This window comes from Drosophila eugracilis, unplaced genomic scaffold (genome assembly GCF_018153835.1).
Source record: "Drosophila eugracilis isolate 14026-0451.02 unplaced genomic scaffold, ASM1815383v1 contig_75, whole genome shotgun sequence".
Lineage (NCBI taxonomy): Eukaryota > Metazoa > Arthropoda > Insecta > Diptera > Drosophilidae > Drosophila > Drosophila eugracilis.
The window spans coordinates 3,557,639-3,583,534 of record NW_024573645.1 but is presented as its reverse complement, the minus strand read 5'-3'; the positions used below and the strand labels follow the sequence as shown (position 1 = coordinate 3,583,534).

The 25,896-nt window shown below is 37.0% G+C and overlaps 1 protein-coding gene across 1 annotated transcript in view; it reads right to left on the bottom strand.

Annotated features, from left to right (window-relative positions):
- The window catches only part of LOC108108834 (ETS-like protein pointed), a 62,319-nt gene that overhangs the window by 30,808 nt on the left and 5,615 nt on the right, over positions 1-25,896 (bottom strand). The window contains exons 2-3 of the mRNA XM_017217038.2: positions 24,647-25,019; positions 21,908-21,998 (exon numbers count right to left, since the gene is read on the bottom strand). Of these exons, the coding sequence (XP_017072527.2) occupies positions 21,908-21,998; positions 24,647-25,006 (451 nt within the window). The 5' untranslated portion in view covers positions 25,007-25,019. The remainder of the gene's footprint in view (positions 1-21,907; positions 21,999-24,646; positions 25,020-25,896) is intronic.

The following is a 25,896-nucleotide window of genomic DNA, read 5'->3' as shown; positions in this document are numbered from 1 at the left end:
CAACGCTGATAACCGAAGAAATTGCAATTTGAATGGAATGGTTGTTGGGTGATTGTTAAATCGAATTGAAACGAATCAAAAGGCAATTTGAAGTGCTCACTTAGCGGTGTTCCACAGCTTGCCACCTGAAAGCGCAACAAGCTGCACGCAATTCTCAATCGAGGGAAATTGCACAGCGGGAAAGGGGAGAATTTAGCACTCAATTTGGAAAGTGAAAAAAAAACATTTTTCCTAAGAAACTTAAGTAGATTTTAAGATTAAAAACAACTTTTGAAATCTTTAAACTTATATTTCTTAAAAAATATATTAAAAACCTTCCTAAAAACCCTTTCCCTCAGTGTACTAAAAGCCAAAAGGCAAACATTGAAACTCAGCCAACAAACTCTGACAACTGGCAAACCACAAAGGCGAAGCGAACAACATTATTAAGTATTTGCCATTGACTTCCGGTCGTTAGATATTTCATTACCAACTTCGACTTCAACTTTGTGGAGAAGATGGGAAGGGTGGGAGCCTTCATCCAAGCTCTTCTATTAAATTGTATAATATTCCTTTTTGCCTGGCAATCTCGCCTGGGCGGTCCCATCGATGATGAGATGGGCTAGATGGGTATACATATACAGAAAACCAGATGCAAGATACTAGATCCCAGTTACAAAGATGCAATTGAGAGGCTGGGTAATTATGGCAAAATATATAGTGCCAGCCATAGCTGTATCTATAATGAAAGTATCTGCATCTGTAGGTCTACCTAAGACTCCCAACTCCCGAAGGTCCTTTTGACATTCAGTGAGCTATAAACGTTTACGGCCTGAGGCTAAGAACAAGTCAACTAATTTGATTGAAATTCAAACTGAGGTTTAACTGCAATGTTGGGTAGGAATTGGTATATATATATATTATATATATATATATCTTGCCTGTTGATAAACGCCGCTCATTTAGTGCTTAAATCGTAAGTTAAGTCAATAAAAGGGGCGTCATAAGAGGAATTAAATAAATAAAAATAAACAAATTCAAACAGAGGCAGAAAATGTGACAAGTTCTTGGAAAATGTTGTCAACATAAAAAAAAGCATAGCTGGGAAATGTGCTTTAAGGGGGATAGTAAGCTAGGGGATACCCTGTAAAAGGTTAAGGAAATATTTAATTTGAAAGAAATATTTTAATATTTATTGTTGATACTTTAATAGATTATTAAAAATCTTAATAAAAAGGGAAGATTTTTGTAGATTCTTGGGAAGTAATTTGTAATGTTAAATTGTCTTTATTTCATACATATTTTGGTAGATTTTTAAAGGTTTTTAATATATATTACAAATTATGAATATACATCCTGATTATCCCCATTTTTTTAATGATTTTTATGTTAAAAAATACCAAAACAAAACTTATTTTTAAGAGCCTTAACCTTTATTAAGAGTATCTAAACATTCCCATCTTCCTAATCCCCCCAATCCCACCATTTCCTCGAATTCCAAAAAAGCACCTTAAGTTTCCTTAATATCAGAAAAAAGCAAAAAAGCAAGGAAAAACAGAACTTAAAAAACAGAATTCTGGCTAAAAAAAATGGTAAAGAGAATGGCTGGCCGAGACCGAGACAGACAGAAACTGAAAATTATATTGAAAGCAAATAAATCAAATAATGTGCAGCCAAATTACGACAAAATACACATTCGAGTATAAATAAAATAAAAATGCATGACAGGAGGAGCGATCGTCGCGAAGGAGGCGGAGGCGGAGGCGGAGGAGGTTGGAGGTGCCGAGTTGGGGGTTACAATCAGAGGTTGGGGGGTTTGCCTTCCAAAAAGGGGGAGTGAGTATCGGTGAGTGTGCTTTTTGTGTTTGTGTGTGTTTGGGGAGTTTTCGATATAAAAATAATTGCAGGAATTGTGTGTTGTGGACGAGGCTATATGAAAAAAAAAATCAACTTCTGCTTGTTGCACATTTGCAGCTGAAACAGCAAAAGTAGAAAGAGAGGGGGCGAAGCAAGTGTAAAAGAGAAGTGAGCGCTGGGCTAACAAGAAGAAGAAAAAGAATCAGAAGAAGAAGAAGAAGAAGAAGAAGACGGAGCAGGAGAAGAAGAGGGAGCTGCGACCCTGAGTCGAGGAGTTGTCGTACGAAAACTTACTACACCGGAAATATAAAATTACACACTCAACACTTAAATGGCATGTGTGTATGGGTGTGTGTGTGAGAGTGAGTTGCATGCTGCATGCTGCATGCTGCACATGCCTCATCTGAGATTCTTTTGGGGTTACAAGCAAAGATGCAGTGCATCACGTCTACAGGGTGCAAAACGATCGAACCCAATTTGATCAAGAGAAAGAGCAGGGCAAAGCAAATTAATTGCCCAATTTTGGAAAAGGTAAGGTAGGCCGAAGTAGTAGTCGCTGTACTTGCCACATTCGACAATCAATGGACATGAAAAGTGTTGCACCTCTCAGGTGTGTGTTCCGTAATTATGGGAATATTTATTTAGCCAACTGCACGTGAGGTTGAGTTGTGATGTATGAAGGTGATTCGAGTATCAAGGGGATTATGTATTTATGGCATTTGTGAGGGTTTCTTTTTTTTGAAGGAGTGAAAATTAGGGGAAGATAATCCCAAAATCAAGAGGGTGAAATGCTTAAGAGGGATTTAAGTCTTAAAGATTCTTTAAATTCTTTTATTGGGCTGTTTTATACATCATTAATATGTTTAAAAAGAAAGGTTTTATATTGTTTTTATGGCAAATAAATACAGGATATTTTTTTTTCTTTAGCTCTTAAGGAACTCAGTATGAATATCAAAAGTATCTTCTGTTAATAATATTAATTTTAAAATATATAAAAGTTCATCTTCTGATTTTTTACATTATATATTAGTTAAAGTTTGTTTAAGGTATATTATAGAACCAACTAAAGTACTAAACTCAAAAAGAAACTTAATTTCTATTCAAAATTTCTTTCATTTTCTCCACAAAATAAAACATCATCTAACTTTCTGCATAAATCTCATTTTTCAAATCCAACAAAAACTTCAATCACCTTAACTTAATTTACATTACTTAAACCCTCTAAACCAAATTCTTTTCTTTTAATAACTTAACCCCCTTAACAAACCCTTTCAAACCCCTTTTGTATTTCCCCATAGCAAGTAGAAAGCGAAATTCGCAGAAAATAAAATTCCCACGCACTTGAACTTGAATTGTTCGCTGTGTTATTTTGACAGATTCCCAATACACAGACCAACTACAAAACATATATATATATATATTAATGTTCTGTCCCCTAAATAAAATCCTAAAAAAAGACTCAAGTTACTCAAACACAAACTATAAGAAAGACTCCTTAAGAGATTAACACACAATAAGTCTGCGTCCTGCAGCTTTTACCTGCTAATGATCCTCGAAAAGAGACCTCGGCCTTATACCCTCTATCTCTCTTTCTCTACGCTTTGGTCATGTCCGACTTGCCAAGTCCTTTGGCGGCTTTTGACCCCCGCCAAGCTCCCCTCTTAAAAAACTTCAAGGACTCTACTGGCTTGGCGTCTGTGGCGTGGGAAAAATCAGTTTAAAATTCGCTCCTTCTGTTTGGGGTTTCTCTTTTTTTCCATTTTTTTGGCGAAAATATTTCTCAAGCCGCCACTGAGATCTTGTCTCCCCCTTTAATAATTTTTAGCTCTGATTTTTAAACGAAGGGGAGTTTTTTTTTTTTTTTTTTTTGGGAACCGCACTGAGTCACTTCAACAGGTAGTGTCTGCCTTTAATGGCTGATAACAAAGGCAACCCGCTGTCTAGTAGCCCTCGGCTACAACCTCAGACAGCTTGACTGATAGTTTATATATTTCTTGAATAGTTTAATTTTTATAAACATTAGATAGGGACATGCTTGTTGGCAAACATCGTTGACTCATCATTACTAAAGATAAAGTTTCTAGGAAACCTATGGCTGGCTGGGCTGTCTCCCCTTTCTTAGTTTGTCGCCAAGTTTTGCCTTCAATTTGGTTTCTTTCAATTTTAATTCCATTCAATTAGCCCCCATGGAAAGATTTTCATTTCTTATGACAAAAAAAAAAGAAGAAAACCAATTCACCAGCCTCCTTTTCCAGTTCTCCGAGTTTAATTGTTGTTCTCTAAATTGATGGTGGGCGGACACGGACGGACAGTTTGTCTAATTGCATTTATTCATAATGTTAAATCAGCTTTCATAGTTCACAATGATTTCAGTAAATTAAGATAGCTTAAGGAGGGAGTGTATAGGGGGAGATTTTGATCAAGATCTTGGAAATCTCAAAGAATGTTTGAATTAAGTTTGTTGGGGTTAAGTTTGTGGTTTTCCTTCTTGATTTCTTACTTTTTGCTCAAATTTAAACATATTTTTCTTTCACTTTCCTTATCTTCAACCAAAACTGTAACTTGATTTACCCAAAAATTCAAAATCTGCTGATAAAAATATATATTTTTGAGTCAAATTTTCTTAGAACCAGCCAGCTTGAAATGCATTTCCAAGAACTTGCCGCGAAATACATATATCCGACATATATTCCGACATAACTTTAATGCGGCAATTATTTGACCCGAAAGTGAGAAACATTTTGGCAGCTATAGCTTTTGTTGTTGTTGTTTTTCGATCCACACTAGCAGCAAGTAAAAATGTTTATTTAGCAAACGATCAACGGGAGAAAAACAAATTTATATGGACAGGCCAAAGTCAATCGGTGGAAATCCCCAAATAACAATTGCAAGCCATAAAATTGATGATCAAACGAAAACTCTCACCAAAGTGTGAGCAAGATAGCAGCTCTATCAAAAAGTGAGAGAGACAAAAGATAATGCCGAAAAACGGAACTGAGATCAATCGTATGTCCCAGATACCCAAAAATTGGTTGCTTGCTTTGTTCACCTCCGCGATTTTTCTGGCTAAAAGCAAATAAATTCATTTTTAATATGCTCTCCCCCCGGGAAAAACCAAAATCAAGGCAACCTTTGGAAAAATAGAAAATGGAGAGAAGAAAAAACTTTGTGTTTTTCAAATTTTTATGGGTATTTTGTTTCAACAAGAAAAACACAAAGCCAAAGACATTAAAGAACACAAACAGAGAAGGAAAAAAAAGCTGAGAAAAACCGAAACAGACAGCGCGGCATTTTCAATTTTCGTTTTTCCATTTCCAAATCGCAACTTCAACGGAACTTGTCAATGTTTACAAACAAACAAGCATAGTTCCCAGCTATATACTAACTATATAGTATATTCCAATATCAAAACCGATTTATATTTGTAAGCAAGTTTTGGCACAATAAATTTGGATTTTATTTTCCGTTTTTAGGAAAGGAAAAGGCATGGAAAATATAGAAGAGAAAACATCAAACGACACAAAACGGAAAAAAGCCCTAATGAAAATTTGTAGAAAGAATATCTAACACAAAAATCGAAGTTTATGATCTCTGGTGGGGTTATCTATAATGCCAACGATTGTTCTTATTCTTCCTGCTCTTCCCACTAATTATGAGTTGTACCAAAGGGGGGGGTTGGCTGGCTGGGGGGTTGTGTTCTTTTCGGATCAAAGATCAAAGAGCCAGAAACTGACGTGTTTGTTGCCATTGCACTTGTGTGTTATTGGTGGGTTGGGTTAATATACGAAAGGTGTGAAGTAAGTGGAGGCTCTCTCGTACATACATACATGCAACATGCTCTTGCCTCTTGCAACGAAACGCCGCCGAATGTCTGATATCAAACAGACACTTTGGCAACTGTTTGAAGTGCAATCGGTATGCTATATATATATACTATATATAGATATATATACCTCCCTGTTCCGAAAGATATGTTATGAGTGTTTTATGAAGGGAAATGTTTAGGCATGTGATTGCAGATCTGAGCCGATCATTAAGTATAGGTTATATGGCAGCCCCCAATGACGCAGAAATCAAACGTTAAATTACAAAATTTGTATTCCAATATTCTTTCACTACCCAAGACTAAACATTAAATATGAAAATTTTGCTTGAATTTTATGGCCAATAATTCATTTCGTGTTTCCCACTTTCAGCTTTTGATCATGAGAGGCTATTTTGGTTTAAACTTAACTAACAAAAATCTCTTATATTACCATCAATAATCCACACCCAAGGCATCAAGACAAGGTGTAATACTGAGTAGATTGATTGATTAATTGACTGGCCAATGGATCAGCTCTTTCCGTAACGAAAACCCATCAAAATCTTTGCCAAAACCAAACAGCAACGGACAAACTATCAATTGACTGCGAAGGAAATCACAAATAAATCTATGGTCTTAGCCAGGCCAATATATATAAATCTTTATATGCATGGTCATAAATCTTTTGGGGCCAAATCATTGGGAAACCAACAACAACAGCAACAACAGCAACAACAAACACCACTCATTAACTCTGCAAAAGATCGCTGGCAATATAATTAAGAGAAATTAGTTTTCCATCGGCGCTATGTTGACGTTGACCACCGATGATTATGATGATCATGATGATCGCTTTTGGATGCGATGGACGACCTGTTGGATCAATGGACACCTAAAGCATCAACCAAAGTATATATATATATATATCTATCTATCGGTCTATCTATCTAGCATTGAGAGTTTTTCGTTGTTTAACGATTTTGCAATTCAGCTGTCGATCATTTCATTCATAAAATCTTGGCACGCTCAAACTAACACACACACATAGCCATATAGCCACACATTTCCATTCACACAGAGGGAGATCCGTTGATCTGGAAAACTCGCACATCCACATCCACATCCGCACATGCTGGGGGTTTTTAATGCCAGCAGTCCATGTCCATGAATCGCCACCCGCCTGCTCTCTCTGCACCTCCTTCTCCTCCTCCTTGTTTCAGTTTGGGATTGGATCTCCCCATCGGTCCACTACAAACGAAGTGATTAATTCATGTAGTGGCCAGCCGGCCAGTGGAGTCCACTACCCGATCCTCCTTCTCTTCTGCCTGCCCTCTCCTGCTTTTGGCCCCCTCTAGGCACAATATTCGCCGTTTTCTCAATGGGAACTGGTTTCGTCAGTTTGCTCAGTTTCTCAGTTTCTCAGTCGATCGATCGCTGCCGTTGTTGATATTGGGGTTTATGTTATTATATTCATCCTCACCTGATCCCCAGCAGCTGCTCATCCGGTCAATGTGAGAAAAAACTTAAAACAAACGCAACAAATTTTCATGTAAAAAGGAAAAGGTAACGAACCTGAAGTGCCTATTAAAAGGGAAAGGAATATAAAGGACTTTTTTAGGATAAGCCATGTTGAGTGTTATAGATATAGTATGAAGATTATATAGTTAACTGAGTAATCATCAAAGATCAAGATATTTTTCTATAGTCAAAGGATCTTCCTTTTAGGATGATACTAAGAACTGCTTCTTGCGACTTTCTATCTATGTACTATGTTGATAGTCCCTCAAACTATTTAAAAACACAAATTTATAGACTTTTTTCTTATTTCACATTAAATTAAGAATCTCTCTTCTTTACAAAAAGTAGTTATTGTCATAGTTTAGGGTATCAAATGATAAGGAAACATAGCATGGCTATAATAGTCATGCCACAAACGCATGCAACTTTTTCTTTTTCGAGTTTTGGGAGCTGTTTTAGCCAGAGCTTCAAGCACAAAGCTATAGAGAGCTAGGGGGAGCTGATCAACTGGCCAGATATTGGCCAAAAGCAAAGCGAGGCTAAGTGAATGATGGAGGTGGTGCTAGTGGTGGTGGTAGTAGAGCGAGCGAGGGAGCTAGTGGAAAACTCAAGACCATGCCAAATGAAATGCGAAAGTTGCTAGCACGGCCGCCATACATCTATCTGACATTCAAATCAGCTTAGAAAACTGCTGTGTGTCCAGTGGTCAAGTGGGGTTTCGGACGGGATGGTGTTGGCCAGGCCCAGGTCCAACCTATTTGCAGCATCCGCAGCAGCAGCAGCAGCAGCAGCAGCAACTGCCTCAGCAGCAGCAAAGGAAGCCAAGTGGGTTGGGAAAAACTAAAGCAAACTCTTTTTTTCCCACTGCGGAAGTTTGTCAAGCACGTAAAACAGTTAATGGACACAGGATATGTTTCCGGGCCAAACTAGTTTCCCAGTCTCCGATCTTTTCGTTGTTTTCCTTCTCTTTTTTTACCTGTCTGCACCCATCGAAGTTATTAATTATCAATTTGTTTTAATCAATGAAATGAGTGTGTGTGTGTGTGTGTGTGTGTAGAAAACAGGCAGACCCACAAAAGACAACCTGTGAATAAAAACTAGTTCGTTCTTCGTGTATAGATATTGGCAAATGTTGTGGCTCCGATTATGATGATATGACGAAGATATCGACTTAATTGGCTTTTAATTGCTATGGGAAGTTCGGTTTGATATTTTCACAAGTTCCTCTTTTAATCAAATCAGCGGTTTACGCATAAATTAGCCATGCAGATATCAATGAGAAGCGGTGTGGGTTTATCTTCTTCAATAATTAAAAGGGTCAATCACCTAGTAAGTTGGCTAAAAAATACAGTTAATGATCGGAAATATATGTAGATTAAAGGTTTCTTAGATATTCTTAGAAATTATTTTGGCCAAGAAACGGAACTAACTGAGAGTGTTTATGAATGAACTTGTTTAGTTAACACAACGGTAGTAGCTCTAATTTGAATTCAAACTAAACGGAAGAAGTCAAAGTTGATTTACAAGAAGATATGAAAGAACAGCTAGTTAAGTTTCTATATTTGTAAGTTAGATAGTAACTAAAGATATCTATTTAGACTTTCCAGATCATTTCAACTTCAGAAAACAAACAACTTAAAACATAAAAAGAGTCTTAAAATCTTTTCCCCAATCCCCATAAAACTCATCAACGCAAAAATCAATCAACAAACTCAATCAACTTAACATTGCGTTACTGCCAACTACTAACTAATCTAAAAGAATATATAAATAGACTATAAGGAGCTGAAGAATCATTAATCTCCTGCAGCTTAAGCCTGTTTTAAAGCTCTCTCAACCGGCAATTTAATTTAATTTAACAATATGAATATCAATAATTGAGCGTAACCAAAGAGGGGGAAACCCCTTCATGGCTCTAATGAAGCAACCAAAAGGAAGCGGTCAGCAGTTATATACATATATATATATCTTCAAGGAGTGACCAAGATCCAGGAGTCCCAGATGAGAGACTTCACATTTTAAAGCTTAAAGATAAACACCGAACGATCGGATGCCGATCGGATATGTTGGTTGGCCCCCAAAGAGAGGAGCCCCAAAGAGCAGACTTAAGCTGGGCCCGACGATTGTCGCGGCTTACAACAAACAAAGAGCCCCGCTGAAGATCCCCCTTAAAGATCTCATCTTGGTTAGCCCCCTTCTATATCCCCTCTCCCCACTCCTCTCAACTTGATCGTGTGTAGATGTTCATGGAAAAGTCGGGGCAAAATACAGTAGCCAAGCCTGGTAGCCAGCAAACAAATTACACACAATTCAAACTCCAAACAGAAGATTTCACAGCATCCAGAACTGAAAGAACAACAGCAACAACAACGAGAACAACAACATTATTATCTCTCAGCTTTATGTCCAGAAACTGAGGCTGCTCAAGAGGCTGCTTGGCCACGACGGATGGCGCTTCCAACGGCGGACACCCCCCTTACACACTCTCAGAATCAGAATCTTCAGTTTCCAAGCATCCCGCATCTCAAACATCAGCAGTTGAAAGAGTCGATGATGATGTTGGGGCATCAACTGCTGTTCATCATGATCATGTTAGTTTCTGTTGATGATAATGATGATGATGACGTTGGCGTAGACATATACTCGTAAGAACGAATCAAGTTGAATGGGACGACTAGTGTCGTTGCTGTTGTCGCACAGCACTGGGAGAAAACAATGATGGATATAGCTTAATATTGCATTAAAGATTAGATATATTATCTCTTAAGTAAGGTTTTTAGTTAAGAAATTGTTTAGGTAACTTTAGATTTATATCTTATTACTTAAGGAAATCTCAAAAAGAATCCCCTAAGCCTTCCCATTTACCTCTTTCTAGGAATATTCTTCATGAGTGTCTTAATTATTCCAGATTGATAGTTAGTATCATACTATTTTCTCTCACTGTAGCTACTGTTCAATGGGAATGGGATGCCTGCCTGGACAGCCCGGGCTTGGATTCGTTGGCTCCGCTGATTCGTTTGCTCGGTTGTTCGGTTGGTTTTTCGGTTAGTAAACCGGATGTTCCTAATCATTGCTAGTTTGCCTCAAATTAAATATGCTCCACGAGTGTGTGTTTGTATCTTTTGTTAGTGTGGATATATGACTATGCCTGTGCCTGTGCCTGTGCCATGCAGATAGATTATAGTCCATATATATATATATATTGCTAGGCCCGTACTCAGATACTCGCAAATGCGAAGCCTTCGCCGGGCCTATCTTGAATCATGAATGAAATTTGTTTTTTTTTTTTGCTTCTTTTTTTCTGTTTTTTATCGGACATGTGGCAGTTCAGAGAGTGACGCATCTCGGTGCACAAATATCGTATTTTATGCGAGAGTTGGTTGAAAGCAGATAAGGCTAACTTTCCTTGACTCTCGCTGGCAAGGCTAAATCTTTGTGTTGCTTATAACTATATATAGTATATATACTAAAGATATATTCTCTCTTTCATAGCTGATAAACTGATCAAAACAGCTGCAAGTCAGAGCCATTTAATTGATAGAAGAGTGACCGCAAATAGCGACAGCAAAAGCATTCATAAATTCATGTTTATCAGCATCAATTAGCCATAATTATTCATTACAGAGCAAGAGCAGAAAGATAATGAAGTGAAAAGGAGATCATTAGGGGAAATATTCAATAAAATGATCATTACGAAGAACTCTTACTAACTAACTAACTAAGTTAAGGCCTTAAACTCCCTCCAAGAACCCAACTAAAAACCATAAAAACCTAAAACAAATCAAAGGAAAATCCCTAATTTTAATAGCTTTCACACACTCCAGGGGCTAGAGATCAAAACTAACTAAAAACCTCCAACTTAAGATCTCCTTTTTTACTATCTCAATCGAATGGTGGCCTTAAGTATCCATTTGTTAACGGCTTTCGAATAAATTAAGAGGCCAAAATAAATAAATAAATGTATCAGAAGCTGTAAAAACATTTTGTCTCGACGTTTTCGGCATTTTGTTATTTGAACAAATTTATATTTGGCCATTAATTGATAACCGAAAAACTGTGACGGAAGGCACTTTTAGCCATCCCGCTGCGTGGCAGATAATAAAACTCAAATTAACTTAAAACCAAACCAAAACAGCCAAAATATTAATTGTTTTTTAAATAAGATATCAGAAAAAGAGAGAGGGGGAGAGACTGGCGCCTAGCCCACATGGCTTTAACTTAATTGTTGGTAACATAATTGGTAAGATAGTAGAGAGGTTTTCAGAGGGGGGGCCATTCAGCTGAGGCCGGGGTCACGGTGATAACTTCTTTCCTCTTTTCTCTCTCAAATGAAGATGCAATTTGTTGCCGAGGTTGAACAACTGGATTCTGGACTTCCCCTCTCTTGCTCCAAGTTCTAGAGCAGATTCTAGCACCTGGCCTGCTAGCCCTGGAACCACAATGATCAGCGTGAGGATGCTCAAACTGGACCCTAGAACTTGCACCTTCCTGCTCTGCGTTTTATTCGAAAGAAAAGACATTTGCATATAATACAGTGAGGAAAAAGGGGAATGAGAAAGGATGTATTAAATAATAAAAGCAATTAATCAGTTTACGTAATATTTAAGGCATATATAAGAAGAAACTGAAACTAGACTAAGCTGAAGATATCAAACTTAGAACATAACTTACGGTTTATCAATCTAAAGAAAGTTTTTTTCTCTATCATTTCTAACTTTAAGTACTCTCCATGTTCTCAGTGCATCACCTAGACTCCAAGCATTGATCATTAGACTATTTTTAATAGAGAGATACCAGAAAACAAGAGGGGCTGAGCCATGACTCTCAAGAGGGGGGACATAGGAGATCCCCTAGCTGAAAGCAGGACCCATAGAGAGTCAACCAGTTTTATGTTTTAATGCCGACACAAAAGCGGTTTGGTCAGCTGTTCAAACTGCTACCAGTCAGCTCACTCCCCCAAATAGCCCACCAAAAACACCTGAAACCTCAAAACCCCCCCTCCTCACAACTCCCAACTCCCCAACTATAGATCTGCGAAAAGTTTCACCTGCTCGCAGTTGCAGCTTGCGTGTGCGATCGAGTCGAGTGTTTGTTGGCATTAGCCATGGCTAAAATAAGAGGACCAAGTACAGGCTTATAGATATTCCCCCTTGTAGTTGCATCTTGCTGTTTGCTGCCACAGCAAGTTGCAAGCACATACTCGTACGATTTTCACACTCCTCGAGTAGCGTTGCTAGCTACCTAAACAAATGAACTGAAAGCAATTAAAATATATAACTAAATGGATTTCAACAGGCAAAGAGAGAGGGAGATCTATACTACACTGAGAGGGGGTTATAAAATAGAGGGGAAGGGTATAAAATAGAGGGGAGGGGGTGTATAATAGAGGGGCGGAGGGCCACAAAAGAAAGGTGCATTGACAAACAAATTTATGTGGAGAGCCACAAATCTTGGCCGTTTCAAATAAACAAAACTAAATGCTTAACCCTCGAATAAATTAACTTCCGATCTGAGAGGCAAACAATATACAAAAAGGCAAGTACAGTGCGGGGCATAAGTATAGGGGGGGTACTTGAAATAGAATTTGAAGTAAAGTAGAAGTGTATTAGATGCCTAAAAAGATTTGATCAAGTTTTTAGGTGGGTTTAGTCAGGCAAAGTCAAGTTTATCATTAAAAAAGGGAATGACTTATATTTTGAATACAGCTTGAATAAGTTACTATAGTTCGTTAGTATCTATATAGTGTGGTATAGTATAGTTAAGGAACTGAGTGATAATTGATATCCTTTGATGGAGTTATACTAAAGAGACCCTTTAAGCAGAAATCAGAAACAAAAAGTAACTTTTCATAATTTAACTTTTCCCTCTAAAAAATCCTTTCCTTCCTTCCTTCACTCACTGCCCGCACTGTACCCAATTTATATAAATATAATTCCCCATTGTATATACAAATTCCTGTTACCAGTCACCCAACCGATTCTCCTACAAATTCCGATTATATAGATCCGATACGATACGATACGATTCGATGGGTGGGTGTTATGGTCAGCGTCAGGCGGCGAGGATTTCAAATGCAGGCGAGCAACGAAAACAGTCAATAAAATTCGTTGATAAATTGCGTTCCGGCATCAAAGGTAACCCACTGTGCGAATGGCGCTACAACCGACTCAAATCTCTTGCCTCTTGGCCACTTGCAGCAATCTTCTATGGAAATTTATCGATTGTTTTTGTTTAGAGAATTCTCAGTTCGAATAGACACAAAAGCGCCAGTGCCGCCGACATTTTTTTCACAGATTCAATGATACAGTTTTGGGGTTAAGAGTTTTGGTGAGAGGTATGAGAGGCAGGCTCTTTAATGAAAATGTTACTTATGGGCTTTCAATTTGAACAGACTTTGATTAGCTTGAGGAATGTAAAAGCTTCACAAATCAGAAAAACTTCTTTTAGTGAGAAATATGGGATTATAATAGAGATTGAGGTGGACTTTATGGGTATTTACAGGGATTTATTAAACGAATTACTCAGGATTCTTAAAAGGAAACTACAAATCATTTGGCAAATATCCATCAGACAACTTCTAATTAAATTTCCTCACTCAAATTGACACCTTAATTTATAGAGCAGTTTATTATTAACCAGAAAACAGTTCCATTTGATAGCCTTTACCACTCTTTTGCCTTTCCAAACATAAAACCCAGTTAATAGGATAGCAACTCTAAGCCAATAGACTTAGTTAAAAGTTCCCCCTTGCCTTTTTCAGGTTAAAAGTACCGAAACGAAATGGCTTTTAATTCAAATGACAATTGCAGAAAAGGTCTTAAAATTGGGGAAAAAAACCCATTAGGCTTATTAAAAAGCCAACTTTAATTTAAAATGCTGAACAAATTATGACAAGGCAGAAAAATGTAGGGTCTTTGATAGCAGCAATTCACATATAGGGCCCTTTGTTTTTAGGCAGCTCGTTTCTTTTTGGGCCAATTGAAGCGTTAAATTATCAATTGGCCAAAAGGGGTAGCGGCATTAAATTGGCCAACAGAGAGAAAGAGCAAGAGAGAGAGAGAGCCCAGGTGGACACGCTTGAATTGATGATCATCGGGCTACGATCGTTGGCTCAATCGATAGAACGATATTACTCCTTCTGGAAAACTTTATGCCGAAGGCAGGCAACTGGAAAATTGTGCAGGCACAATCATTATGACAAGGCAGGTGTTCTCAATAGCCCACATACACCACTCCTCCTCAATCCCCCCTCTCTCTTCCTACTCTCCCACCGAAAAAACATATTTATATGGATCGCGAAATAGAGGTAGATCCTGTGTATGATTCAATTTTTCATCGATTGCATTATCAATTGCCGTTCGGTTGGTAAATCAGAAAATCCAATCGAAGCTGTCCCAAGAACGGGTTTCCATTGCCGCAATTTGTTGCCCCAACATCATCTAATCTGGATGCCAGTTTCTCACTGTGACTTAGTTAGTTTGTTTGTTTTCTTAGTTAGTTAGTTTGGTTAGTATTGGTCTGCGGACAGGTTGCCTTTTGTTGCATTAATTGATTCATATTTGCTAGTCGCAGCATTTCCTAATGGCTTTTCGGTTTCCTTTTCTCTCTCTCTCTCTCTCTCGTTCACTCATCTGATATATGTATTTTCGATCCATATTTGGCATTTATGATTAATTGAATTGCTGCCCCAAAATGGTCATAAAAATCGGATTTTTTATTCATTTTGGCTAAATTATAAAATAATTTGTTGACGGCACGCGCTGAAGTTTCGTTTTAATGCGATTTACTTTTAAGGCTTTGCAGAAAAAATGGTATTTCGTTGTTTGAGACGAGACAGTCATTAAGTTAAATGCGTATTTCATATTTTTAATTAAAATTCAAGGTTGGTTTTTAGACTTTCATTAAAATTGGTTTTGGTTTATTATAATCCAGTTTTTAACTTTTGAACTTCAACAGTTTAATTCCTTAAAAAAAATTTTTAAAATTTGTTTAAAATAATCTTAACTTTAAATTTGGACCTTAATCTATTTTTATTTCCCTTAAGGTATGCTATGATTTTTAAGAAATTTACTTTTCTGCTTGCTGCTTTAAAGTAGGCAATGCTTTGGCGTGAAACTAGCTAGCTGCTTCTCGCCGGCAGGTGTCGACAGCAAGAAATGTATATATCATGTAGATAATTAAAACAAAGTGACTAACAAATCAAAGTCTTCTATTTATATAAAAAACAAAAGGAAAATTTAAAAAAAATATTATAATACTTAAAATTTAATCATCAACTTTTTTGTGTATTCAAAATGAAGCTTATAATAAGAAAAGTATGAAAAAAAAATGCTGAAAGGCCAATTAATAAATGTAGAGTGCTATAAAAATATCTTTTTTTAACATTCTCAGGCTAAATAAAATTCCAAAAAATTAAAAATACTTCGAAAATTCTTTATCATATAATGAAAAATCATTGTATAATCGAAGTTCCATTGTAATAATAATTAAAAGCACCAATTTCCATAATGATAAAAAACATTTTCCCTATCTTTTAGTTTACCTTGGCAACTAAGTAACTTTTTAAAAACGTTTCTTGTGTCTTTGAAGTCCGTTATTTCAAGGTGTAGGCTAAGTGCATTATAATATCTGAGTGCCTGTTGGGCCCCTCTTAACACCACTCCCCCCAACAACGCCCACCTCTTGTGATAAGAAGAAAAAAAAACCTTATCAGCCAGCCACAAATATTTGTTCTCATTTTCTGTTCGTCGTCCACCTCATTGGTTCTTCGATTCTTTTTTTAGGTATTTAGAGCGAAGAAGAAGAGGAAGCAGAAAAAAAGTGAGTTTTCGTTTGGTAAAGTTCAAATTGGTGAAGGTCGCACGCGTGAGAGGGTTGCCTGATAAGTTGTCACCCTGATATGCCATTGTGCTGGGTCAGTTGTTTATTTTTTTTTTTCGCTGCCCTTTTTCTTTTTTTATGGCTTTATTACAACAAGATTTTGGAACGTGCCGATTAGCCATGGACTGGGCTTTAAATTACAACTTGAAAATTATTCAATCCCAAGAAAGAAAAACAACAAAAACAAACATAAATACAACAAAAACTACAACTATTACAATAAATGCTGCTAATTTGTCCATGGGATGCACTCAATTTAGACACATCCGTTCTACACAGCCAGAAAAAAAGCAAGCGAAATGATAATAAAATAGAAAGAGATAGAGAATAGCGCTTTTGTTTTGATAACATTGTGTTTCTGGTGTGGATGAATGGAAAATGGGAGTGAAAATAGAACTAGAAACGTTGAGGGTACGTGATTAGATAAAGTCTGTTTGTCTTTTGTAAGCGATTTACATACTAGAATAGCTACAGAGGGAAACGTTATGATGACATTATTAAGAGGTTGTGATATAAGGGTTGTATTACAAAGGCATTATCTAAAATTACTTAAAAAAGCAGTTAATTTGAGTTTTAAAAGAGTTTTTCCTAGAATTTTTGACATTCCTAACATATAACCATACCAAAAACTAATAACTATTTTTTCCCATCTTCAAAACAGCAATTTATATGCGAATAAAATCCAAACTAACTTGATTGGGAATATTCTCATTCGTAATTCACCTTAAAATTCAATAATTCATTTATTTATCTGCATGAAATTAGCAACAAAAACTCGCAATAAAATTCCTGATGAGAAGATCTCGAAGTGGCTAGAATGAATGCCATAATGCACCGTATTATTCCGCCCATAAAGGCCCCAAATTCAAATGAATCAAAAAGAAAAAAAAAGTTCCCTAGCAATTAATTCCAGGCGAAACAACAACAAAACTAAACGTCGGGCTGTAAAAATTTATGAATGAATAAAGCAGAATCAGGCGAAATACCGCCAAAAGGCAAGACAGAAAAACAAAACCAAAAAAAAAAAAAAAGTAATAATAAAAAGGCAAGGAAAAATAAGCAAACAAAACGAAAATCACAAATAGTAAGTGAGTACAAAGTGGCGTGCATATGAAATATAAAACAGGCGATATAGCCCACTACAAACGCACAAAGCCACATGCAAACACACTCGCATACACATGCGGCACTCTGAATATGAATGAATGAATTGTAGAAGCAGCACAACTACAGCAACAACAACAAAAAGTTGTTAACGCAGCAGTTCCACGAACTAAAAAAAACAAAAAACCAACGACAACCGCAGAAGACGAAAAAAAGATCTGTGAACAAGAAATTTGAAAGGTAACAAAAAACTGAAATTAAAACAAAAAACTTAAAAATCAGAAACACGAGCAAGTGTGTGTTGGCAACTCGTTTTCCAGTTTTCCACATTTCCATGTGCAGCAGCTGCCCACAAATTGTGCGTGGAGTGGCAGGGGAGGGGTATTGGAAGTGAAGGGGGTCTGGAAAGGGGGGAGTTCAAATTATGAATAAATAAGAAGTTGCTCCAAGAGCGAACAGCTAAAAATCAAAATAAATACACAAAAACAATACAAAACAAAACGGGGATAACAGATAACTTTGTTTAGTTGATAAATAGATACCCTTCCTTTATTTAAATTTAACTTACTTAGTGTAATTCTCTTTTTTTTTGAATCCTCAAAAAAATAATTCAGATAATTCTCATAATATTCATATTCTGTCAATAACAATTGAAAGCCAGGTTAAGGCTTCGTGACCATGGTGTCAAACACCTATCATTAACCAAATTATCTTATATTGCAGGGTATAAAAAGGCAACAACGAATGCAGTTGGACTTCAAGCCAAAGTCGGCGACGCGCCCACGGGCAGAGGCAATAGCAGCGAAGTCAACAGAGGGGGAAAAAGGAGAATGAGAAGCTGGAAGCAGCGATAAAAAAGAGGAGCCCCAAAAGACAAAGCCGGAGAAGAAAAGAAGAGGAAGAAGCCGGTTTGCAGGAACCCGCCTAGAAAGAGGGAAAAAGGAAGAGCAGGAAGAGAAGGATGAAGGGGATTTAGGCACACGCAAAAAAGGAAGGAAACAAACATCAAGCTCCAATGACAGAGGAAACAACAACAAAATCGCCGTGGGAGAAAGGGAGACAACGGCAACAAGATCCACTCGTCGCTGCTTTTTATTCCCATTTCCAATTCCATTTCCATTCCCCCCATTCATCAACTGCATTTTAATTCTTTTTTGGTTTTCTTTGCCTTTTTTATTTTTTTTTTTTTTGTCTCGAGAACCAGCTACTTTTGTTGTTTTTGTTGGCTAGCGAGTATGAATGAAAACGAACGTGTTTCTTGAGAGCGATGGCAAGCGAGGGCCCCAAAAAGAGAGCCAAAGAGCGCTGGGGAGCAGCGACGCTGGCTGCGTCGTCGACTGCGCGGGGATGAATGAAATAAGCAACAAAATGAATGAAAGTTGTGGGGCTCTCGCAGTCGACGTTGCTGCCGGCGTCAACGTCAGGCTCTCACGCTCACTATTCTGGTGGGGATCGCTCTCTCTCTCTCTCTCTCTCTTTGAATTTTTGAATTTTTTATATTTTTTATACAAATCAAATCATAGCTCACATATTTAATAAGCAAAAATTAAATTTGCTTTATTTATTGTTTCGTTTCGTTTGGCTCGTTTCGTTTTGCTTCTTGTTATTTTCAAAAAGTTTATGATTAATGAGAGATGATTAAGTCGTATGAGTGTGCGTGTTCGAGTGTGTGCGTTAATATCTGTGTGTGCGCATATAATTAAAATAAGGGCAGCCTTTTGGCATACACTTAGACAAAATAGGCAGAAGTTTTAAAGAAAAATGTCCTTCTTAACACTTTTATTTCTAGAAAAATGTATCTGGAAAGTTGGTTTGATTTTCTTTTAAAATTGGAAAAAAGGCTGAAATTATAAAGAAAAAGGAATTTGCTGTTTAGGGCAAATTTATATACTTTAAGACCCCCTCGAATGCCAAGTGTATCTTTCGTCCACATAATGTAAACTAAATTTACGTGCCTGGCTCTCGATCTTTTTCTGCTTCTTCTGGGCCCGCGATGTTCCCCCTTTTTTTATGTGCCATCCCCATTTTCCATTCAGCATCTGCGCAGTTGTCGCCGTTTTTGCATGTTTTTTCTGCCTTTTTCCGTTTTTTTTTCGTTTTTCTGTTTTAGTTTTTGTGATTTTATATTTTTTTTTTGTTTCTGTTGCCATTTTATGGCCGCGATCATCTAGCGCCGAGCGAAAAGTTCAGGCTGCCAGTTGTTTTCAGTAAGGGACTCGAATGGGGTCCCACATCTAAATACACGAAGAGATATGTATATAGGATTGTACATACGATTGTACATATTCGTAGGTATAATGGGGTGGACCATGCTGAGGTGATCTGGTACAACTTACGATTTTTATTGCGATAATTATCACAGTGCGTATGAGTAATAAACTTTTAAAAACAATAAACTTATATAATATTTTGATGCAAAACCATGCTTATTTTAGGGAATCTACACATTTCATAAACCTTAAAAAATCGTAATTATAAAAACAATATAATTTTTGGTTCCCTGAGTCACCCACTACGTATGAGTGATATTCCCAAAAACTTTATACTTGGAAATAAAAATCCTATTTTTAACGTACGCAACTTTGGTCCACCCTTTTGTACACTACACATTTCGTATATTTAGTTGGGCACTGACTTTAGTCTTGGGTTTGCGTTGACATTGAAATTGTTTGCGCTTTGTTGATCTCTACGCAGCGATAAGACATAAATACATAAATACTTTTTACGTTTTTTTCGGGTTCCTTTTCTCTCGCTGGCTGACTGCCCCCTCGGCAAAAAACTGAATCTGAATACCCCAAATCCCCAATGTGATTTTGTATTATTTGTTTTTATAAACATTAAACAATACTAAGATCGTTTTAGCCCCAACGATTTGGACAGATGGCAATGCAGTGTTTATTGTTGTTTTTATAGAAAACACTGAGATTTTGCTGATCAGAGTTTGGATCAAGTGTTCTTTTCCTTTCTGGATTTATTAGCTTGCTTAATAAAACACTTTATTAGGCTTTCTAAACTAACTTTTTATGTTCTTAGTGCCATCATTAGTTGTAAAATTAGTTTTATCAGAACAATAATAATAATATTTCCTATAATCTCTGAAAATTCCCTAAACTCTACATATCAGGCTTTAATTCCGAGTAATTGTTTATCAAGTTTTTTAGGTGCTCCCCCAGAGTGATATCACATCTGGGGCTTAAGTTGCCACATTGAGCTGCAACTTACTTTATCGCGATCATAACCAAAAACCAAGTACAATCCAAAAATACGAAAGAAAAAAAAAAACCGAGAAATTCCCATTATTAACACATATTTTAGTACATTGTTCTCGCTGTTGGCAAACAAAAACGGCGGGCCAAAAGATGCATAACAAATTACCATAAAACGTTGTCCAATACATGAGATCTCTTTCTGGCCCGACACTCTCTGTGTGTGTGTGTGTGAAATAATAGATAAAATATACTAGACAAATGTGGCAGCAAAGGAAAAGCAAAAGCAGCAAAAACAACAACAACGGCAGCAAAGACAACGATGTTTTGTCACATTACGTATACGAAGAGTTGACAGAGTGAGTGAGTGAATGACTGACGTATTGCCTGATTGACAGCAGCAACAGCAAGAGGTAGCGCTGCACATTTCGAGATACATGTATATATTTATATATTTCGAGAGTTTATTTCAAATGCAAATGTATTCCGCGCGCAGAGATCTCTTTTTTTTTTGTAGGAGGATCATTTAAAGGAGCAAATGAATGAATGAATGAATGGGTGAATGAGCGAGTGAGGGAGTGACTGCACGTTAGCTTGGCACTTTGCCCAGGGCAGAGGGGAATGGGGAGTTATTCAGGAAGATGGGGGGCTGGGCCGGGCCACAGACCGGAAACAAACGACGTGACTTTTCACTGAAATATGAATCCAACTATGCGAATTGCCTGGGAATTATGTATATCTTCATTGACTGAATATACATTATAATAATATTAATAAATGCATATGGCTATATTATGCTATAACAAACGATCCCACACAAACGCTGCGTAAATATCTTTCTTTGGCATTGTTTCTTTATAATCGGGTTCTTTTTTTTGCCAGCAAACACGCTTTTGTTGGCTTATCTTATCGCCAAATTATTTTGCCTGCCTGCTAAGCTCACTCTCTTTTTGCCTCAGTTTCAGTCTGTTCTTGTTGCCTTTTTATCGCTCAGTTCAAAAGGCAAAAAAAATAATAATAAAATCATATATTGGAAGGTTCTAACGACTGTTAGATAGCCTACTTTAATAAATTCAAATTTTGTAAGATTTTAACTTTCAAGATTTTCCAAGCTCATTTCTGTTATTGATTAACTAAATAAAAATACATTTCCCAAGAAGTTTCTTGTAATGGAAATTTCTAAAGAATCACAGCCTTCCCATATAAACAAAACTAATCAATCTGACTAACATACATAAGATATAAACACACATACAGATATCATATATATATCACACATATATATGAGTCAAGATAGTACCATATATAATTGTTGAACATTTTGCTCATCAACAACATTTTGCTCTTCAATTATTTCCATTTCTTGGAAATCTGTTATCAGAATAACTCGCCAGACCTCGAAAAGCCATAAAACAAACAAAAAAATATCAAGAGAAAAAACCAAGAAGAGTTATAAAGGAATACGAAACCGATATAGCAAATGGGTTAGGTTAGCACTTGGCCAGGGTAAACAATCTATATTTATATATACCATTATTATGTTGGGTTTTCCACTCACCTAATGACTCCTCATGATCGGAAATGTCCGACAAACTGCAGAGATCCTTGCAGCCATGTATGGGCTCCTCCTTGATGAAGATATTTTTCGACTGTGAAAGAAATGAAATTTTGAAATGAGTTTTGGGTTTTAAGTTTAAAAACTGATTCATTAAAGCTTATAAATATGACATCTTATTATTTCATAACTTTTATATTTAAGAAGAAAACAAAATCTTATGAGTCACAAAAGCTCAAAAACATTTGGATTCCAGGGGCATTACTTAGCAAAAGTTTTTGATTGTTTTTAAAGATTAAAATGTTATAGAAACCAGCTGCTTTTTATTATAACTAATTAAGAGCAAACTCATATATAAACTACATAAACACTATTCCATATTTATTAGACTTTCTATAAATTCCAAATCCTTACTTTGATTGACTTTCCAAACAATCTTTGGCATGTGGCTTACTCCTCATTTAGTTGTTAATTAGAAAGCCATTTATTAAGCACAAACCATCTATCTATCACTTTTGTTTGTTGTTCCTGGCCGAGATCATTCCCCCCACAGCCATTTGCATCTTCTAGTCTAGTTTTTCTCTCTCTCTCCCCAAAGAGGTGTTCTACCCCATCATCATCATCATCCCAAACAGACATTCATGATTCTGTGTTGTACATATTTATAAACAAGCCACTTTTACCCAATTACAAAAGTATGTCTGCGAGTGTGTGTGTGCTTGTGGCTTGCCCCTCGTTCGTTGTAACGTAAAACTGAGGCAGAATAATAATAATAATCAGAGCTACAATAGCTGCAAAGTCGTGGCATAGATTGCCGGCAATTGACTGCGGACTGCCCCAATGTGATTGTGTCCCATGGGTCCAGCCATCTGATCCGATGTTGAACGCGTTCTAATAAATTGAATTGTACGTTTGACTTGCTCATAAAAAACACACACGGACTGCGTCGATTAATGATAATGGAGGTCACATCTAGTCAAACGAAATGCTTCGTACATATCATAATCAATTTTCCAAGCGAATATTTTGAGTATCCGAACTCCCAATTTGGAATCCAACTTTTTGGTTTCCTTACAATCCACAAGTCTTCAATTACTTGGCTTTCTTCTTGATCATGGAAACCCAAAACTTTGGCTCCACCAAAAGGCCAGACATTGTAGATCGGATTACCTGGCTGCATTTTCCAAGCGACTGAGCATGCGCATGTCCTTTTTTGGGTTTTTTTTCTTAAACGTGGAAAGGATCAGCTTGGGGTCACAGGCTGTTGGCCCCGAAAGACCGGATGAAAGTGGTCAACGGCTTGGCGGAGCAACGGATATGCTTACCGCAGGCGATGTGTCAAATGCCTTCACTTGGGACCTGTCACCGATGGTCGGCCGTCAAGTTCTTATGGCAGACAAGGAATCCCAAAGAGAGAGCGAAAATATAGAGGAAGGGCTGAGTTTGATAGCCGAAGATTTGAGTATTCTGGGATTTAAGGGAATCTTCTTTAAGGATTTGAATTCTTTAAAACAAATCTATGCCGCCTAGGGCATAAATTAACCATTTTGACTTAGTTTTTACAATAATTCTAAGGTGATACTTCAATATAAAGTTATTCATTATCTACTTGTATGAAATCATCAAATTAAGGTTTGCTAAATTATCTAATTAGTAAGTTCTGTAACTTCCAAGAACTAATTTATTAGGATTATTAGATTATTAGGATTTCAAACTATAATCTTTCTTCTATAACTTATGCTATTCCATCAAATCGAAACCAAAAAAGTATGTCAAAGGATGACAAAAAAGGTATTTCCAGTTTTAAGAACAAGTTCCCTTAAAAGAGTATTCAAAGACATAAAAGAAAAAGAATTTCATAAAAAGGAAACTGCAGCCGGGGAAGCCTTACGATGAAGAATTCCTTTGTTTGACTTTGTTTTTTTGTAGGTCGGTTACGCATATTGAGGTCCCAACTTCTTAAGGCGTAACAACTTATTCCAAATTTTGATCAGGCCTTTTGTCTATCCAAAATGCGTCATAAGCCAAGTGGCACGCTTATGACTTTTATAAGCAAATAAACAAAAGATGATTTTTACACAAAAGATGCCCCCTTCCAATGGAATGCCAAACGAATTTGCAACACTCTTACTTGAGATTTCAACCCCATGATCAGTTCTCTTGGAAATTATACTTAATGTTAGGGTATCCCCCGAAAGTAGGGTGTTTGCTAATAAAAAAAAAAGGCAAAGCAACAAAGCATAATACATAATAATTGCGTTTTGTTTGGTCTACCAAATTTAGAATGCGATTTACGTGATATGCATTTGCAAAACGATCCCACTGTCATTGGGTCTGTCCCATTGCAGTGGCTGTCAAACTGGGATAGAAACCGATGGACAGGCTATCGATCACTTGATCAGCAAATTCACTTATACGTTTGGGCTTATATATAGAAATTATAGATTTATGCAGCCGATCGATCAGCGACGTGCAGTCATTGCTACCTAGTTTTGAGTTGAGATTAAGATTTAAGGAGAGGTAATGGGTAAAGCTAATGATTATCAAGGTTTTACTAGGTCAAAAGGGGTTACAAAAGGCTTACTTAAACTTCTTAAGAGGTCAAGAACATTACAAATAAATGCTTAAACTAACTTGGATTAGTCTTACTTAACACCCACTCCATGATCATTATAGAAATTCCTCCCCTAATAAGACAACTTAAACTAAATTAATCTAAAACTTAAACTTCCTTTTACTCACCTCAACTAAGCTGGATAGAAAGGTAACTTTGCGGTTTTTCTTGAGCCTCATGGTGCTAACGACTTGGCCCGAATGATTGTTGCTGCTGCTGCTGCCACTACTATGGTTAATGCCGTTGAGTTGGCTCAAAAGCGAGGGATTTCCAGAGGAATTGAAATGATTACCAGCTGCCGGGGTCTTGAACAGGTGATGTCCGTTGATGGCGTTCAACTGGAAGAACTCCTGAGCCGCCTTGTCGAGGAAGTGGGATGCCGTTGAAGCCACCGCCGATGTGGAACCAATATTAGCAGATGTGGGCAAAGCGGGGGGAAGCATAAATTTTGTGGCAGATAGATCTGTTTTACAAAAAGCCAATTCCATATTGCGCAGGCATCTAGAAGGGAGGAGAGGAAAAAGAAAAGCAATAAAATAAACAATTAGCTTTGGCTAATAATAAACAAATCGCTGCAATTATTACTGGGGTGTGAGGGTGTGTTTGTGAGTTGTTTTAATTATCGCTCAATTATTGGCCATTTATTAGACCTCGTTGGCACCTCCCACCACTGGCGTTCGCACCTCTTTTCATGGCAATCTCACCCTCTCTCTCTCCCCCTCTCTGTCTCTTTTACTATCCACAATTATTTGCTTAAGGAATTATGACAGTCAGTCTGTTGGTGCAACATCAAAAGTCTCCGCCAGCCCACCACAACAAAAGGTGCCGACGACGGGGCACGCTTTTATTTTGTTTACACCTCAGCATCCATCTATGGCAATTGGAGGATAGTAAACCCAAAAACCAAGTCAAAGGGTTTCAAATTTTCTAAATATATTTCTAATGGGTTTCGTTCTCTCTTTGGAGTTCTCAAATATTTGCCCAGACCAAGCAACCGCTTGATGATCATCTTGGATGTGAGTTTCAAACGAAAGAACAACAACATGAAAAGTTACTTTGAAGTGTCGCCACAAAAAGAGATTCAGGACAGGAAGATCACACAGATTTTATTTCAGGAATGTTGCCCAATTAGTGTATTTAGTCCCTTTGCTTTTGGTAGGAAATGTGTCCCATTTCTTAATAGCTTTTTGCGGTTTCCCATAAAAACTTTATGATCCTTTTAGTTTTCAACTTTCAAGATTAAATGGCAAATTGCGTCTCGCTTAATCACTTATATTAATAATTGTATTAAAGATTTCTATTTGAATACAAACCGCATTCAAATCTAAAACGAATAACAATAAATCTTTGTAATTTTTATCACCGGAAGTGGGAGAAA